Raw genomic sequence first — 18,382 nt, forward strand, 5'->3', positions numbered from 1 at the left:
GACCCCCTCCCCGGGGAGGCGGGGTCCGGGCGACTTCCCCTTTCGCGGAGCGACGGCGGCCAGGGACGATGCATCAGAAGCTGCTGAAGAGCACACATTACATCGAGCTGGGCAGCTACCAGTACTGGCCAGTGCTGGTGCCCCGCGGCATCCGCCTCTACACCTACGAACAGATCCCAGTGTCCCTTAAGGACAACCCGTACATCACCGACGGCTACCGGGCGTACCTGCCCTCCAGGCTGTGTATCAAAAGGTACGATCTGGCGGAACCGCGGGGCGCGGGGGGCGCGCCGGGGGCCCCTCCTCCTCACCGGCACCCCTTTTTGTCCGGCCTCCGGGCTCCACTGCCCACTCTTCGCTTCGCCTAGCACTTCCTCGCTGGCCCATCCTTGGCATCCCGCCCATGCCATCCCTGTCCCCCGCCTCTCCCCGGCTCGTTACCCGCTCCAGCTCCCTGATCCAGGTAGGAACAAAGAGAGTAACAGTGATCATTGTCAGCGCTATTGTGCTTTGCTTTTTAGAAAGCGCCCTGTCGTTCTTTACCCCATTGCTTCTTGGAGCAGCCCTGTGGGAATTCGGATGCTTTGGGCCAGATGAAAGCCTGTGTGTTTGGAAATAAGTCGAGATATTTAGAAAGTCCAGATGGATTCAAAACCTTGAGTACCTGGCCAGGAACCAGGCCCTGGACCCGGTCCTAAAGAGCACAGCATCCGTGGCCTCCTTGTTCTTAAGAAGCCACCACAGCCTTTCCTCGGTGACAGATGTTGCCGAGATGGTTGCATTATTATATAATCACCGTGGTGATAAGCGTGGTAAACACTGTGTAGGGAAAGCCCCGTAGAAACAGAATCCATGATGGGTGAGCACCAAACCCTGTCTTTGGCTCCACAGAAACCTCTATATGAAAGGGCTTTTTATGCCCATTTGAAAAACCAAAGTCTCTGGAAAGCTTCTGTTGAAAACCAACAATGGAAAAAGTAGTGTTCTGGTCCCCTGAGGACTTAAATGCAAAGCCTCAGGGTGAAGATGCGGGTGTTCGTTGCTGCAGGTCACAATAGCGGCCAACCCCAGTGTCAGAATGTGGGTGGTAGAATTATTGTTCACGCAGCCCCCACCTGTCTGGTTCTTGATTACTCTGGAGGATGGCCTTTCCTCCACTCCTGCAATCCTGCCTCGACTTACGGTTGCAAGGCGATGGCACTGCCCACCCTTCTTTAACTTGAGTAGATGACTCCCAGCACTTGACAATTTGAATCCCAATTTCTACTTCACGCGAAATGCCTCCTCGGCTTCAGGAACCGGTGCAGGACCTGGAGCACCACAAGGAGGTGGGAGCAGTGAAGTCCATATGGCAGTGGTCCTCTGTGCTCTACGGGGAGGGCCCTGATCTCATAGGAGATGCCACCTAGCACTTTAGGGTGTGAGTTAATGAGTCAAAAAAAAAAGACTTCGGTATCCAGAACTGCCACTTTATTACTAGCTCTGAGACCTTAAGGAGAAGTTAACTTCTCTGAAGTTTCTCCCATCTCCCCCCACCCCCCGGCACACCCCATTGTAAAATAAGGACAATCACAATCTGCTTTGGAGAGTAAGAAAGGGTTAAGTGGGGTTATGTATGCAAAATGCGACATATGGCCTGATGCCAACCCACAATCCAACCCACTGCTGTGGAGAAGATTCCTACCCAACGCGACCCCGTGTGGGATTTACAAGGCTGTAATTCATCTGTCAGGGAAGCAAGTGGCTTTACCGTTCTACAGAACTGCTGGTGGATCCAATGCTTACACAGTGCTATCGGATCCAATGCTTACACAGTGCCACCAGGGCTCGTAAGCATGTGATAAATGGCCACTATCTCAATGATTTTAAAACTAAACAAAGGACAGTGAGGAAGATAATGATTGATTTTGCAACTGAACAGAGAACAGGCCTAGCTTCTCCTAGAAGCAGAGTAGCTCTCCTATGGGAGATAGTCTCCCAAGCGTTTGTCCCACCAGCTTGCTCTTTTCCACCTCGTCTGTGCCCTTTCTCCCTTGAGCGACCAGGAGTTGACCAAGCAGCGCAGAACCTAAGTGGGAGGTTTTATAGAAGGCAAACTCTTCTGCTGATACCAGAGTTGCTTAGAAGGAATATGTAAAGATTGTGCCTCTCCATTCAATTAATCAGGTTATACTCATCCTCTCACTGTCTAGGACTAGCTGCCAACTCAGAGCGAGCCTTATAGGTAGAACTGCCCCTTTGAGTTGCTGAGGCTTTACAGGAGTAGAAAGCCTTGTCTTTCTCCCACCGAATGGATCTGCTGCTACTTTCGAACTCCTAACCTTGCGAGTTCCAGCCCCGCACATAACCACTACACCACAAGGGCTCCCCAAGTTTCACAACATGAAAAGTTCTAGTTGATAGACAAACTATAATATACATTGTCAAAAAAAAAAAAGTTCCACAGTTAGATGTTTTCTGGCACATTCTTGCCTGCCGCAGGTCTCTCTTCATCTCCTTATAAGTAGGTCTTATGTGCTTGATGCTTGAAATAAAGCCAAAATTGCAGGGCACAAATTCACTTTATTCCGCCTGATGGTCAATCACTTGATAGTTTGAGGCCCTGGCAGAAGGACAACTTCTAACAGTGAGAAAATAATAGCGCCTTGGTGACTGCTGCAAATTCAGTAGGTAGAGTTACGAGGGAGTAGCCCTAATAAACAGTCGTGCTGGCAGAGTGTAGCTTTCATAGTATGCATTTTTCCTGCTAGGAGGGCATCCAGCAACTCACTCAGAGTTAGTGCACCCAGTGACATCACCTGGGAAGGTTCTCTCTGGTCACAGTGAATTTTTTCTTAAAAGCACTTTTGCTTGAACCTTGTGTTTTGTAATGTTCGATTTAAGAGAACAGCATGTGACTGTGAAATTTTGCTTCCTGCTTGGGAAAAATGTCCAAGAAACTGTTGTGCCGTTGAGCACAGCTTACAAGGACAGCTATGGGAAAAACTCAAGTGTACGAGTGGTTTTCTTGTTTCAAAAAAGATGAACTGTTGATTGGTGACAAACCTCCTGTGGACATCCATCAACTTCCCGAACAGATTAAAATGTCAACCTCACCAGTCACTAGGCAGGAGAAAGATGAGGTTCTCTGGTCCTGTAAATACCTATAGCCTCCGAAACCTTAGGCTTCTGTGAGCCAGAATCGACTCAGTGTCAGTGGGTCTGGGTCTTTCATTTGTTAGAGGCACCCCTGGAGAACGGCCTGGCCCTCGCCTTCCTAAAGGGCCAGCCTTGGGAACTTCATGGAGCGTTCTACTCCGCACACAGCGGTCACTATGAGCTGGAATCGACTTGATGGCCACTAACTACCGTGAGAAGTAGTTTCAGTTTGTGCCTAACCTTGCATGAGCACATTTCAGATACCCATTATAGAAGGTGAAAGGGTACGAGCCAACATCTAGTTCTAATCTACACATTCACTTCTGTGGACACACAACCTCTTTTCAGAGCAAGGCACTGTCTTGTAGCAGTGGTGTCAGGAAGTTGAACGGCCACGGACTTAGGAGGCTTGAGGGGGAGATGGGATTTTTATGTAAATGACCCTAATGTGAGGAAGCAAATCATAATTATGACAGCAGGTATGAGCACCCCCAAAATTCTAAAATCTGTAGAAAAAATGAAAATCAGTGAAATTATGTGTAGGGTCAAGTTTAGAACGGCATGGTCCGGATTTAAAGGACTTAAAATAGCAAATATTAGATGAGTAAAAAGACTGTCCCTAACTTTCTAATGCTGACAGTGAGTGGTCCAATATGAATCTGAACTGTGTTTATTTTCCAGTTTGTTTATTTTATCGAATGAGACGGTAAACATCTGGAGCCACTTGTTGGGCTTCTTCCTCTTCTTCACGCTGGGAATATATGACATGACATCCGTGTTACCTTCGGCGAGTGCATCCAGAGAAGATTTCGTCATCTGTTCTATTTGTCTCTTCTGTTTCCAGGTAAGTCATCTCACATTGTTTTTGGCCAAGAGAACTTTAGTCAAGCAAACTTGAGCACATGACCACACTTCAAACACAACTTTTACTGTAAAGAATTTCCAAAATAGCAACTAAATCAGCTAGTCCATTCCCTTTCAGCATGTAAGCATAAAGTGTGATATGATGAGAGTACATTATACTCTCTTTGGCTGAAGTAGGACACTGGTGTCTATTTAAAACTAGCTTGGAAAGATTTCTCGTCTTTTTCCTATTTATGTGCCTTAATTTTGCATATTACTTTAGAATCACCATTTTAATTTAATTAATTTATTTTGGGGGGTGTTTTATCACTATTTTAAATGACTTCTGTTCTATTCCTTTAAAATTACTTTCACTTTTCCTGTGTTCATTTAATAGTGTCCTGCTTTCAAGCAGTTGCAGTTTCCCTCTCCTCGGCCCCTGAATGCTAGTTCCTTAGTACTTTCATTACTAAATGCCTTCAAAACATAATCTGTAAAAGTGTCTTTCAAAATGACAGTTGATAGATTTTCAAATAGATCATGATAAGAAAACAAATGTGGGCCCTCGTCTTGTTGACATCTTAAGAGTTAACATGTTTGAATAAAAGGTTAAAATTCAGAGGACAGAAAAACCTAAAAATGAAAAGGGTATTTTTTCCTTCCTTCAAACGCAGACCTGCAGACCCAGCGTTAGCCATTGCTACTCCGAGGGCGGGTGAGGTGAGCCTGTAAGTGAGCTACGCAGCTGTTTGCATTATGTACCAGCTCATTCCCGACTCCGTCACAGCTTAACACACTTCACCTCTTTCTTCACTTTAGTCCTTACATAAAAATCTTGGACTTAAAGTGACCCGGAAACCAGGCAAAAATATTGCCCGGCCCCCTTTCCTTTAATTTCCATTTCTGGCATCATATTTTCAGTTTCTCTGAGGCAAACAAAATGATATGGTTTTTCTCAGGTTTAATTTTTATTCTAATTAGACCCAAGACACCTCTTAGATTCCATCTCCAGTTTTATAATGGAAATGAATCCATTTTTAATAGTTAAATTTTAGCCAGAATAAGATGCTGTAAATAAAACTCATTAATAATTTGGGAAAAAATAGTTTATACCATTTGTCTTACGGACATTTTCTACTCTGAGAAGCCTGTGTTTTCCTCTGTTTTTATGCCCCTGGTGAATTATAAGTTGGGCTGCTAGCCTCACGGTCAGCAGTTCAAATCCACCAGGTACTCCCTCATGAGAAAGATGAGGCTTTCTGCTTCCATAAAGACGTACAGTCTCAGAAGCCCATGGGGACTATCCAACTCTGCCCTATAGGGTTGTTATGGATCAGAATTGACATGGTGGCAAGGAGTTTGCGGATCCCTTCACTACTTGGCCAGCCCTGATGTTTATTTAAGGAACACCGCTCTAGCCCGTACTTGTCCAAGGAAGCACTGCTGTTTAAAACCTGAAAAGAGGAAATGCAAATTCAAATGAAGAAATGGACCCAGAGTGTCATAGAGACTTGCCTGTAATTGTTCAGCAGGACAATAAAGCCCTGCTATGACTGTGGATGCAATGTCCTTTCATACTGTACCAACTTGCTAAGGACAAACACAGTTCTACCTAAAAAGACCACTTCTTGTCTCCTCCACAGCAGTGTGTTGGAATGTGGTTTGTCATTAACTAGAATATGTTGTGAGTCTATACCTTATAAAACAAGTAGAGGGGGGAAATTTCTTTTAATTAGATGGAAATCAATATTAATGTCTAGTTAAGCTTTATTCTGCTGTCCTCTGGTCAGCAAATTCTTAGTAATTTGAGGGAAAAAAATTTATAAATGTAGTTTCATAAAAAGAAATAAAGTGGTCTTTTTTAAAGTAAAAGATCATTTTATTGGGTGTTCTTACAACTCATATATTCTAGTTATGACAAACTACATTTGAGACCATCTTTTATTTATCTTACCATTAGTAATATGATCCTCTGTGTAACTTGCTGATAATGCTATTCTCACATACTCAGATATTCACTTACAAAAGTGCAGGTTTTTTTTTATAAACTTACTGTCCAAAACTGGATGTATAAAGATGCTGATAATAAAAGACAACAAAAACTAAAATTAAAAATAGATATATTGATTATTTGACTTCAGTGAGAACAGACTTAGGATGGAGTCATTGAAACAGAGCCCGTCGGAAGTCGGGACTCCATGTGGTCAGTGCTTTCATTACAGCAGGATCGAGAGAGCACAGTTTGGACCATGGAACGCCGTTTGAGGGGCTTTAAACTTTTCCATGGTACCTGGATGGGTGCAAGAGGTCAGAGACTGGGAGAAGAAGAGTACACTGATTGAGTTCATTTTCCTTCAGTTTGGAATTGACTGTATGGCAGTAAGTTTGGGATTTCGGAAGTGGGGACATGTATATATCCAGCACTACGCTAGGCAACCAAGGATAAGGTGCTGAACAAAACCAACATGTCCTAAAGATCAAGTCACCGAGGCAGGGAGGAGTGAGCCAGGACATGTAAGCAGAAAAGGATAGTTTAAGACTCGGAAGCAGCTTAGCACTTTCTGAATGCCAGGGTTTCATCTCTATACTGGGATCGTGGGAGAGTGGAAGTGGTGAGACTGGAGAGATAGGCAGGTGCCAGATCAGCGGCTGTTTTGCTGGACTGTCAAGGACCTTAGATGTACGCTGGCAGTGATACTGTGGTTCCCCATCGACCCTAGTGGAGTAAGGTACTCCACATATGTAAACGTTCTGGTTAACACTTCTTTTATCCCATCAATTTTTTTTTAAAACATTTTATTAGGGGCTCATACAACTGTTATCCCAATCCATACACACATCAATTGTGTAAAGCGCATTTGTACATCGTTTCTCAAAACATTTTCTCTCCATTTAAACCCCCGACATTAGGTCCTCATTTTTCCCCTCCCTCCCTGCTCCCCCCTCCCGCATGAGCCCTTGATAGTTTATAAATGGGTATTTTGTCATATCTTGCCCTGTCCGACGTCTCCCTTCACCCACTTTTTGGTTGTCTGTTCCCCAGGGAGGAGGTCACACACAGTTCCATGCAATCGGTTCCCTCTTTCCTACCCATTCTCCCTTTACCCTCCCTGTTTTGCCACTCACACCACTGGTCCTATAGGGCTCATCCGTCCTGGATTCCCTGGATTTTCAGTTCCTATCTGTACCAGTGTACCTCCTCTGGTCTAGCCAGTCTTGCAAGATAGAATTCGAGTCATGGTAGTGGGAGCGGGGAGGAAACATTTAGGAACTAGAGGAAGGTTGTATTTCTCATCATTGTTGCATCGCACCCTGACTATCCCATCAATTTTAAGGAACTCGAACATGTCCCCTTTAAAACAAGGCATCTGTGTACAGGGTTCTTTTTTAAAACTCAAGGTTCTTTTCGTGTTTTTTTATTGACACGGATGCCTTCATTTTTCCTTTCATACCATCATTTTCCTCTGGTTATTTTCCTTTTCATGATGATGCTAATTTTATTGTTGTTCAGTATTACTGTGAGACACACTCACTAAAAACCCAAGCAAAGAAAAAAGCAAAAGCATTACTGGACATTTCACTTGCCAGAAGTCACCACTGTTGATGTTCAGGTTAAGATTCCTGTAGACCTTTGTGTGTGTATGGCTGCCTGCCCACCTGTTTTACCTGTCTGTTTATCTGCTGCCAAGCGAGGACTGCGTCTCCTTGCGGTTTTGTGACTTGCTCTTGTACCGTTCAACATCATGACAGAGCTGTCTTTCCCTGACATTGAGAATGTACTGAGTTAGTCAAAGGGGTTCCTACTCAGCTTCCAGTTCATACGAGCACGAATCTGTTCCAGACAAAAAGTGTTTAAACACGTCTCTGTGATCAAGGGTGGCTGCAGAGCAGTGGCTCACTTTTCATTGTCTCATTAGTGTGCCTTCAACAGCAGCAAAGCACTGTGTGCCATGAGAGAGACAGAGGTGATATAAGTTGTTTAAGAACTCAATGGACATCTTCCCAAGTAGTAAACTGGAGCTGTCCCACAAGTTTCTAGGAAAGCTGCCCCCGGTAGAACCAGTGTTTAGATGGATCCAGTGCCGCCACTGCTCAGCTGAGATTAATTTTGCTCCCAGATCGGCAGTCATAACAAGTCAGCCTAAGTCTTGAGTTGTGTTTTCTTGGGGGGTGAGGCTAGGGGAGGGTAACAAAAGCATGTTAAACTTAGAAGTAAACTCTATGTAATTAAGTATCATATAGACATGAAAAGTCAGGTGTGCCTACTTGTGGGACAGAGTGTTTAGGGCGATTCTGTTTGTATAGCAAACGTCTCTGGATTGCGTGCGTACATGCATATAGACATGGATTCATAGATATTTGCATATACATTGAAACCATCTAGAGGACAGTATTTAATGTTAACAGTAGCTTCCTGTAGGGTCATTGATTGAGTGGGAGGGACTTATCGCTTACATCATACAACTCATGTATTCTCTTTATAATGACATACTTCAAAAAAAAACCCTTCACAAGGCAAAATAAGCTTCAGCTGACATTCTTAACATCGTCTGTGATTTATATGCCCATCTTATCCCGAGGAATCAAAGGGCCTGCCCAGCCAGCCTAGTAAGGGTCGGCACTCGGACCCAAGGCCAGGTCTGCATGACTGGCAAGCCCGGGTCCTCACGACTTCACAGAGTAGACTGTGTGAGTTGCTTGGATGTCTTGTCTTCATCCTGCTAAGATCAGTGTGCTTTTCCACAGGTCTGTATGCTTTGCTCTGTAGGCTATCATCTCTTCTCCTGCCATCGGTCAGAAAAAACCTGCCGAAGATGGATGGCGTTGGATTATGCAGGGATTTCTATCGGAATACTAGGCTGCTATGTCTCTGGAGTGTTTTATGCTTTCTATTGTAACAATGTAAGTAGCTTAAAAGCCTTTTACATTCTGCCTTTCATGTAGAGCCCAAGGGTTTGTGACCCAAGGTTCCTATGTATATTAAGTCAGTATCTGAGTAACTTAGAGGGGAAACAAGTCTTATTCAGGTACAAGCTCACTTGTTTTTCAAAGGGCCCTGTGATCTCTTCAATTTCACACCGATTTTGCCAATGTTCCGTTGTGAAAAGGCAATACAAAAAGTTGTTCTCAGAGAACTTAATGTGGACAGTAAACTGTGAAGCTGCCCACTTAATCCGAAGGGCTACGTGGTTCCTCAGATAAACACAGTACATTACATACCGGTTATTTTTGTGTTTATAGAATTGTAGTTAAACAAACTAGCACTTGTTAAGATTATGCAGCTCGCGCCAGCCCTCCATCTTCCCTTCTTACCCTCTACTCTTCTCTCAGTGAAAAAGGTAAGTGAGCGGATGAGTGTACGTCTGTGCTCCTTTCTTCCTCTTCCGTTCTGGTGGGTAGGTCTAGAGGGAGTCCAAAGCAGGGGGGGGGTGGGGGGGTGAGTATCTTGAGTGAGTGTTAAGACATGTCTTCGGTTTTAGATCAACTATGCTTTCTAACCATGTTGAGCCCTAAGTTCACAAAAGTCCATTTTAGCATTGTGGAAATCTGCATTGGAACCATTGTAGAGTTTGGCTCTCTGCCCATCACCTTATCATGCCTGGTAAGAAGACAGGCAATCTTCCCTGGGCCCAGGCCACCTCCCATTTCCCTAGTCAGAAGTCCCCACCAACTCTGCTCTCCTGCTACACGGTTCTTCTGGTCCTTCAGTGTTTTCCCTTTCAAGGGAAGCTTAATCCAGCCCTACGCACTAGGAAAGCATGATGCTTCTCCCTCAGGAACAGCTCACTTAGTTATGCCTGCTCTGGTCCTGAGGACCAGCACCTGTGCTGCCGAGCGCCCCTCAGGCTCACCCCTGTTGCAGGCAGCAGAAGCCACACTCCCCAACCTTTCCCTGACAGCAGGAGGGGCTGCAGCACAGCGCTCCTCTGGCCTGGGAATTCACAGACCAGACCTTTGTCTCCACACAATAATGTTGAAAATGTTGTGTAAAGCCAACAGAGGGGAAAATCTTAATCTGGTTTGAATGTGTGAAAGCATTGTATGAGGGAGCACCCCCCCCAAAAAAAACAGAATTCCCCCCACCCAAAGCCTATGTAAATTTTTTTTACAAAATAAGCTTATCACCTTCAGGGTACTCTCCATTACACTTAAAGCATTTGTCAAATCTGCAATTCCATTCTTGGAAGCATTTTTCAAACTCATCTGTTTGGATGACTGACAGCAACTCCCTCATTTTTTTCTTCACCTCATTTACATTGTCAAATCTCTGTCCTTTCATGTCCCTCTTCATATGTGGAAACAAAACAGTCACATGGAGCAAGGTCAGGTGAGTAAGGTACCCGTGGGGCAAGAGAGAAATGCTGGTTTTTGGTTTTTTTTCTGTTTGCCAAATCCTGGTGTACTAACATGGCTGCGTGAGCAGGTGCATTGTCATGGTGGCAAAACCAGTCCCCCATTTGCCCAAATCAGGCCTTTGGTTTTTTTTTTCAATCATTTTATTGATTGAAATGCACAGTTCTTATAACAATCCATACATCAATTATACCAAGCACAACAAATCAGGCCTTTTTTACACACTGTTACACAATCTTTTCAGAGCCTCTAAATAGAAAGCGTGATTAACAGTCTGATCTATGGAACAAACTCCAAATGCACTATCCTCCTCACAACCAAAAAACAAATGAGCATTGTCTTAATTTTTTAATTTCACTTGATTAGCTTTTTGGGGCGAAGCGATGATGGTGTCTTCCACTAGCTTGATTGATGTTTGCTTTCGGGGTGATAAGAATAGCACCATGTCTCCTTACCAGTAAAAAGTCTTGATCACTTCGGAGCTGTTCTTTCAAAACAGAATGTTTCCAGTCGAAGCTCTTTTTCCTGGTCAGTCAGAACCTGAGGCACAAATTTCACAGTGACCCTTCTCATTTCCAAATCTTCTGTTAAAGTCACTGAACCGAGCTCCAAGATAGTCCAGATAACTTCCCCATCTCTTCAGTGGTCCATCATCGTTGGTCTTCGAGCACAAGTGCATGAATATTGTCAACATTTTTGTCCATTTGGGAAGTTGCTGGACATCCAGAAAGAGGTTTCTCATCAATCAACACATCACCTTTTTTGAAACGAGAAAACCACTCATGCATTTGAGTTTTTCTCATAGTGCTGCCCTTGTAGGCTGTGTTTGGCATCACAACATTTTCTGCAGCATTTTTCCCAAGCAGGAAACAAAATTTCACAGCTGCACACTGTTCTCTTAAATCAGCCATCACAAAAAACAAGGCCATTGAGTAAAACCACTTTTTCGAAAAAAAATTCACTGTGACTAGAGAGAACCTTCCCAGGTGATGCCACTGCTAACTCAGAGCAAGTTGCTCGATCATCACTTTGCCGGGGGTGGGGTGGGTGGGCATGATGCATAATGCATACAACTGAGAACTCTGCTCCACCCAGTGCAATTTTGGGGGTACCCCCCATATATTAGTAATAGCCACATGTACATGTAAATTATTTCCTTTTATAGGCCTGCTTACTTTGACCTAATTAAATATAAGATAATTAGATGTACAGATGCCATTAACCTGGGGGTTGATTTTAGGAGAAAGCTATTCGTGTCTGCTTAGCTTTCATAACTTGGTCATTTTCATGATAATTATTCACGTGTTTTTAAAAAGTAAAGGAAATAAGTACAGGACAATGACCGCAATCATGTAATATTTGAATTACTTTATAGTCTTCTTTCTTTCTCGAAGCTTGTTTTCTGTTGTCTATTGTTAAACATCAAATCTGATCATCAGAGATGAATGGGACATGTAGAGTTTTCTAACCTTGAGAAACTGTCCCCAAGATCATTGAAGGAGCCCTGGTGGTGTAATGGTGATACGTTGGGCAATGATCTGCAAGGCCAGCAGTTTGAAATCACTTCCATGGGCGAAAGACAAAGCTTTCTCCTCCTGTAAAGAGTTAGTCTCAGAAACCCACAGGGGTAGTTCTACCCTGTCCTATTGGGTTGCTGTGAGTCAGGATCATCTCGCAGACAGTGAATAGAGCTAATATAATCCATGTTCCCATAAAGGAAAAAATATTTCTTTTCCTCTGTCTAAGTCATAACCAAATTGAGATTTGATTCAATTATGATAGTAACTCTTTATCTCTCAAGGTCCACAGGCTGCTTTCAGAATCAGAGTGAAAGCAATGGATACTCCATCCAGGAGAATGCATCTTTGAGCACACAAAACAATTAGGGAGTGAGTGGTCCCCCAATATCCCAGGAGCCAGTGGAAGAACTCCAGTCATATGGGATATTAACTTTTGAGCTTCAAGACCAGCTCTACCTGCTCCTTTAGATACATAAATTATCTCATAAGTCCTCCAAACTAAGTATATTTAAAAATGAACATTCTCATATCCCCTGTAACTCCTACCCACATGCTGCACACAGACACCTAATCTGGATCATCTTTGCTCAGTCACTCATTGATAAAACCCATTTACCAGGCCTTTCAGGCTACAAACCACCAGGCCGCCTCCAGTATTCTCTTATGCATGCAGTCAGCTGTTAACACTTTCAGTGCCGTAAGTGAATTTTGTGTACTTCCTGAAGTATACTTCATGTCTCTTCCTTGCTCAACAAGTGCCCAAGGCCTCATTCTCTTTGAATATATGATTATAATAGCTTCTAGCTGTCTTCCTGTTACCACTTTCTACTCCCTACTGATAGAGTTTACTCTCTAATAAGTCAACTTGAAAAATGACTGTCAGGAGTACCTGGCTGCTAACCAAAAGATGGTGTTCAAAACCCTTCATGACAGTCAGGAAAGCCCCACGGGGCAGTTCTGCACTGTCACACAGGGTCACTGCAAGTCAGAATCAGCTTGATGACACACAACATCCCACCACTCAAAGAACTTGAAGGAGCCCTGGTGGTGGAGGTCAGTACTGTCGGCTGCTAGCCATAAGAGCAGCAGTTCGAAATCATGGCAAAAGATGAGGCTCTACTCCCAAACGGAGTTACCGTCTCAGAAACCAGAAGGCAGTCTGCTCTGTCCTATGGGGTCCCTGTGAGTCGGCATCGACTCAATGGCAGTGAGTTTGAGTTCTAAATCCTCAACCTGCCACTTGGCCTGCTTTTTGGCTTCCCTTCTCAAAACTTCCCAGCTGCCTGTCCCACAAAGTCTTACATATTCCTCAACACCCAGCTTAGCTGTCTCCTCCTTTCTGAAGCAGTTTTAGCTACTCAGATACGCTCATTCTTTTCTCCTGTTTATCCAGCCTTCATAACTCAGTTACAGTACTGAGCATTAGATCCCAGTCTTGTGAGATCACCCACCGGGAGGGGCCACCTGATAGTCACCTTTGTTTCTACACAATTCACACTGTGCCGAGCACATAATTAGCCACTCAGGAAATGCTTTCCTGTCGTTGGAGGTGGTCTTTTATCAGCTCAGTGCGGACCCTGGTTCGCCATCCTAGGAAATCTAACATGGCTGTGGCACCTGCATTTTTACAGGCAGAACGGTAATCATGCTGAGAAATGAAAATACCACGTAGGTGGTGTAGAATGTAGAATGTGAAAGTCAAAATCACGACCACTTTCCCTCCATAGATAACAAGGAAACTGTCTCTTCTCATTCTAGTACTGGCGCCAAGTGTACTTGATCACAGTGCTTGCTATGATCCTGGCGGTGTTCTTTGCTCAGATTCACCCCAATTACCTTACGCAGCAGTGGCAGCGACTCCGCTCTGCCATCTTCTGTTCTGTTTCGGGATATGGAGTGATCCCTACTCTTCACTGGGTTTGGCTCAATGGAGGAATCGGTGCTCCTATTGTACAGGTGAGTTGAGTGTAGCCAATATTACCACTTTCTTCATCCTTGCAACATTTTTTCTTTTGGGTAAAGTAGTGTACTTAGGCCACCCATGGATGGGTAATTTGAGAGCATGTTTCTAATAATTGCATATTAATGCCATGATTTTTACAGCTCTGGCTTGAAAAAATAGTAACGCCCAACTACTGTTTTTGTCTTATTTTGTTTTACCCCATTGATGTCTTGTTTTTAATCATGGCAACCTGATAGGACAAAGTAGAATTGGCCCTGTGGGTTTCAGAGACTAAATCTCTATGAAAGTAGGTTTCAAACTGCTGACTCCAGTTAGCAGCCCAACCCCTCACCCAAGATGCCACCTGGACTCCTAGAGAGACAAGGATCGGGTCTGGAATTTAGGTCACAGTTTAAGATGAATAAAGATTTAGAAACCTGCACTATATGGGTAGCGGGGGTCACAGAAGCATATTTGACCTACCAAGGAAAGTATATTGAGAATTAAAAGAATAAATGTTAGAATCAGGTCCTAGGGGGGAAGACTTGGCGTTCATTAGAGATTTCAGTGAGACTGCCTCAGTGTTTGTTACCAAGCAAATGAGAAATGGGACGTGAGTTCTTGGAGAGCCGTACAAAGCTGCTTTAAATGTGGTGACAGCACAGTGCGGCACTTTTTAACATCGTATGCCTGAAAATGTGGCAGCTTTTTCTGGAATATAAGAATGAAAGATAGGTTTGTCCAAAGGATCAGACTACCAGTAGGCTTACATACCCTTGTGAGAAGCCGGCCACAGAAGGGTGGAAGCATTGACCGTAAAAGGAAAGAGCAGATCAAGTTCTGTGGTGCAGCGGTTTGATCAATGTGATCGGACGCTGCCACACTGAGGCAGGGGTGCTGTCTTCAGAAACGGAGGACACCAGCTGGAGAGAGGAGTGTCCTGCAGTGAGAAGGTGCTCAGTGGTCCTGTTCGCTGTGAAAAGTTCATTTTTCTGACAATTTTGATTCCCTAGAAATAGGTAAAGAAACTGGGAATTACCACTCCATTGAATTCTAATTAGAAATGATTACCTGGTTGTTGACATAAGAGAGACCAATAGTGGCATAAGGTGAAAACATCCCTTTTGAGTTTACAATGACCAACCAGAAACCACCCATTAGGCCGGCAAGTTTTTTCCTAGTTCAAATTGGAAGCAGTGGGTGGGGTGGGGACAGGGGACACATTTCTATATTCAGGAATCTTGAAGTTTAAATAGGCGTAGTACACAGACTGTGGTCTTCAAGGATGAAATTCTATCATCACAGATCATTCCACTGAGGAATCAAAGGTGCCCTCCCATAGAAGTTTGCTGATAAGCTCTGACTTAGAGAGAGAAAAGCAGTTAACCAAAAAATGAAAAGTTTGGATAAGGTCATATTCTAGTTCAAGAGAGTCTGAGAAAGCTGAGGTAGATTAGTCTGGAGAATACAGGATGTACGTGGGGCCATTATAATTCTCTTAGTTGAAGAGGGAAGAGGAGTAATGTGTCTATATTTCTTTGATGGGTTCACGATATATTAGGTTTAGAAACAGAGTTAGGAATGATTACATCAGTTCCAGCTGGCTAATTTTTGAGCAAAGAAAAACTGTCCATGAGAACTTGAGCTGTGAAGGGGACTACTTTTGTGTGTAGCATTCAGGAGGATCATTTCTCCAGGATGTTGGAAGAGGTGTTTGTATTAGACATAACCCCAATGGATCTTTCCAGCCCCAGGTCCCTGGCCTTTACTCTGAACATTCAGCTGGGACCTCCTTCCCCACGTGCCTTCCACCATGTATACCTATGTTGTAGATGTGTTAATGCTCTACATCTATTGGGACACTCTGTGCTCCATTATTGTGGGCTGGTTCCTAGAGTACTGAGGGCAGGGTTTTCAATATTGGAGATGACCAACAAAGGCAGTAAAGACTGAACACGTAAAAACTCCACCACTAGATTTCTATTCAATTGGAAGATCTGTAAAAGGATGTTTTGCCTTTCAGGACTTTGCACCCCGTGTAATTGTGATGTATGTGATTGCCCTTCTTGCTTTTCTATTCTACATTTCCAAAGTTCCGGAAAGGTACTTTCCAGGTAGGTGCCGCCTCCATAGTGGTCTTTTAGCTGCATTCTAAATACATGCTTGAGCTACACAATTCACACATTCAAAGCTGAATTTCACCCCCACGGTTATTGATTTTAGAATGGTTTTGCTATCCCCAAACTCTTTATCTAGAACTTTAAGTTTTGAAGGGCAGTGTTTTCCTTCCATCCCAAGGATGAGATGAAACCAGCAGGTACGAAGTGCTAACGGAGTGAAGGTTAAACTCTGGGAAGAGTCTTCTGACCCCCACCCAACACCCAGCCACTTTCCTTAAAAAGTGTGTTGCACTTGTCACCGATTATCACTGACTTCTTTAGATACCAGCTGATTGCTAACAAAAAAATTAAAGGTACAAATATCCATAAAACAAGAAAGGAAGAAATATGACAAAGGAAAATGAAAAGAAGCCAGGTTTAGGGCCACTTTGCAATGCAGACCTCCTAAGGGCCTCCGTTGCCGTTTTCCTCATTGCAAACATGGAAACCATACTTGCTCTCATGGGCTGTTGCGGGCATGAGATGAAAAAATGCACAGAAAACATCTTGCTTAATTCCTAGCACGTAATCGGTGCTCAGTAAAAAGTGTGATGATGATGATGGTGGTGGTGCTGACCCTTAGTCAGAATGCTCTAAATGAAGGATGTGGCTGAGTAAAGACACATCTGTAGGAGGACAGAATAGTGCAAATCCAGGTTATCTTTGGCTTGAGTCAAGAATAACATGTAGAATCCAAAAAGCTGTGATTTTTCAACTGGGAAGAAGGATAGAGATCATGTAAATTCAGATTGCAAACTTATGGGATAAGAACCACTTCCCTAGTGGATTGAAAATGGGATTGTGCCAATACTCTGGTGTGTTGGCAGAAGAAAGGATGAGAACCCACTGATGTGGAGAATGGATTGACCACAAGTCCTGGGCATTTATCTATGGAGTTAATTTCCTACTGCGGATTTGTAAATAAGAATGTAATAAAACCAGAACGTGGACATTGGCATTCAGATTCAGAAACACGTCTGGGGTACTGTGTCTGCACTGAAGAGCCGAACTGCTTTAAGCAGGGTCAGAATTTTCCTAAGAAAATTATTCTGGTAAAATGCATTTCTACCCCCTTAGTAGTAAATAATAGATTAAACATCAAATTGACATAAAGAAAATTAAAGCATTAAAGTTTCTACGTTCACCACTTCCCAGTTTTCTGCTATCAGAAAAGTATAAAAGGTCAGATGATGATCACATGAGTGTGTGCAGGCACCTTACCAAAACCAAACTCCCTCCCACGGAGTCAGTGCCGACAGAGAGCAACCCTGTTAGAGCAATGCTGATATGGACACCTCAGAAAAAGGGGTGTCTGTACAGATTAAAAATGACGCGGCCTCAAGCTGTTCATGGGTGAGTGGTTGACAGCCCTCTGTCCAGTCGTCATGTCCAGCCTGGCTGGAAGCTGTGCTGAGAGGGTAGACAGGTGTGGACAGTGCGCACTGTGGAATAAATTTGAACATAAAGACTTGCGATACAACTCAGATTTTTCACATCTGGATTACAGCAGCATCTGATGGGTCCGTTGCCTCCTAAGATGTGCCGATGGTCTGCGATCCCTGTATTACAACAGAAAGCAGGGTTTGTTGGTGGTGGTGGTTGGCTTTCGTAATCCTGGGTATTGTGCTTTGTTTTAAAGGGGTCTGTGGGCTTCACTGGATTGTTGAGGGGAGGGGGGCCCTGTCACCACGAAAAAATTGGAAAGCTCCTACAGAAAGAACCCTGGTCTTTGACTCTCATATGTCAGCACTGTACTGATCCCTCTTCTAGGCAGGAAAAGAAGAGAAAGGTTGAGGGGCTTCAGAAAGTTCCTGGGAAAATGCTATCATTTTTAAATTCCAACTTTTTGAAGCTCCTGCATATTGATACCCCTCGAACATAGATGCACCACGAATAAGGGGCCATGGTTTACCTTGACATCTTCATCCCTCCCCCTGTATTTTATTTACTGACAGAGCTCAAGAAGGTACCCATGTGGGATCATTAAATCTCCTTGGAATTGAACCCTTAACCACAGTTGTTTGCTTAAGTTGTATTTAACACATCATCTTTGATCATACTAATTACTTTTTTGCAGACTGTTCTATTAATCAGGCACCGTAATTTGAGCTTTCTCCTCACAGACTGCTTGAAATAAAAGGTACTCCCACAAACTCAGAGCAAACACATCACCAGTGTGAAGGCCCCTCTGTGACTGACAGTCCAGATACCTTGCCTGTCTCAGCAGTCACACAATGTCTTCTTCTCCCGCCAGAATATCGCTGAGATGTGGGAGACTAAAAAGTCAAATCCTGAACTTAACCAAGTGAGAATTTGAAATTAGACTCAAATGTGAATTCAGATTAAAAAATACATATACTTTTAAGAAAAAATGTTTCCCACCACAATCTATGTACTGCTAACTCATACTTCCAAGGCCAGAGATA

The 18,382-nt window shown here is 43.6% G+C and overlaps 2 protein-coding genes across 3 annotated transcripts in view; one reads left to right on the top strand and one right to left on the bottom strand.

Moving 5' to 3' along the window:
• The first annotated feature begins 7 nt into the window (after window positions 1–7).
• The window catches only part of PAQR3 (progestin and adipoQ receptor family member 3), a 30,483-nt gene continuing 12,108 nt past the window's right edge, over window positions 8–18,382 (top strand). For both annotated transcript variants that reach the window (XR_006679473.1, XM_004703218.2), the window contains exons 1-5: window positions 8–253; window positions 3,820–3,982; window positions 8,728–8,883; window positions 13,614–13,811; window positions 15,821–15,911. Coding sequence is in view for 1 of the 2 variants with exons in the window: in XM_004703218.2 (XP_004703275.1) it covers window positions 69–253; window positions 3,820–3,982; window positions 8,728–8,883; window positions 13,614–13,811; window positions 15,821–15,911 (793 nt within the window). In the remaining variant the exon portion in view is untranslated. The remainder of the gene's footprint in view (window positions 254–3,819; window positions 3,983–8,727; window positions 8,884–13,613; window positions 13,812–15,820; window positions 15,912–18,382) is intronic.
• Window positions 11,934–18,382, bottom strand: part of BMP2K (BMP2 inducible kinase) — a 143,873-nt gene continuing 137,424 nt past the window's right edge. The window contains exon 17 of the mRNA XM_045284001.1: window positions 11,934–14,806. The gene's annotated coding sequence lies outside the window, so the exon portion shown is untranslated. The remainder of the gene's footprint in view (window positions 14,807–18,382) is intronic.

The sequence above is a fragment of the Echinops telfairi genome, unplaced genomic scaffold (assembly GCF_000313985.2).
Source record: "Echinops telfairi isolate 266 unplaced genomic scaffold, ASM31398v2 ScPeMD7_7468;HRSCAF=8506_0, whole genome shotgun sequence".
In the NCBI taxonomy this organism is placed as follows: Eukaryota; Metazoa; Chordata; class Mammalia; order Afrosoricida; family Tenrecidae; genus Echinops; species Echinops telfairi.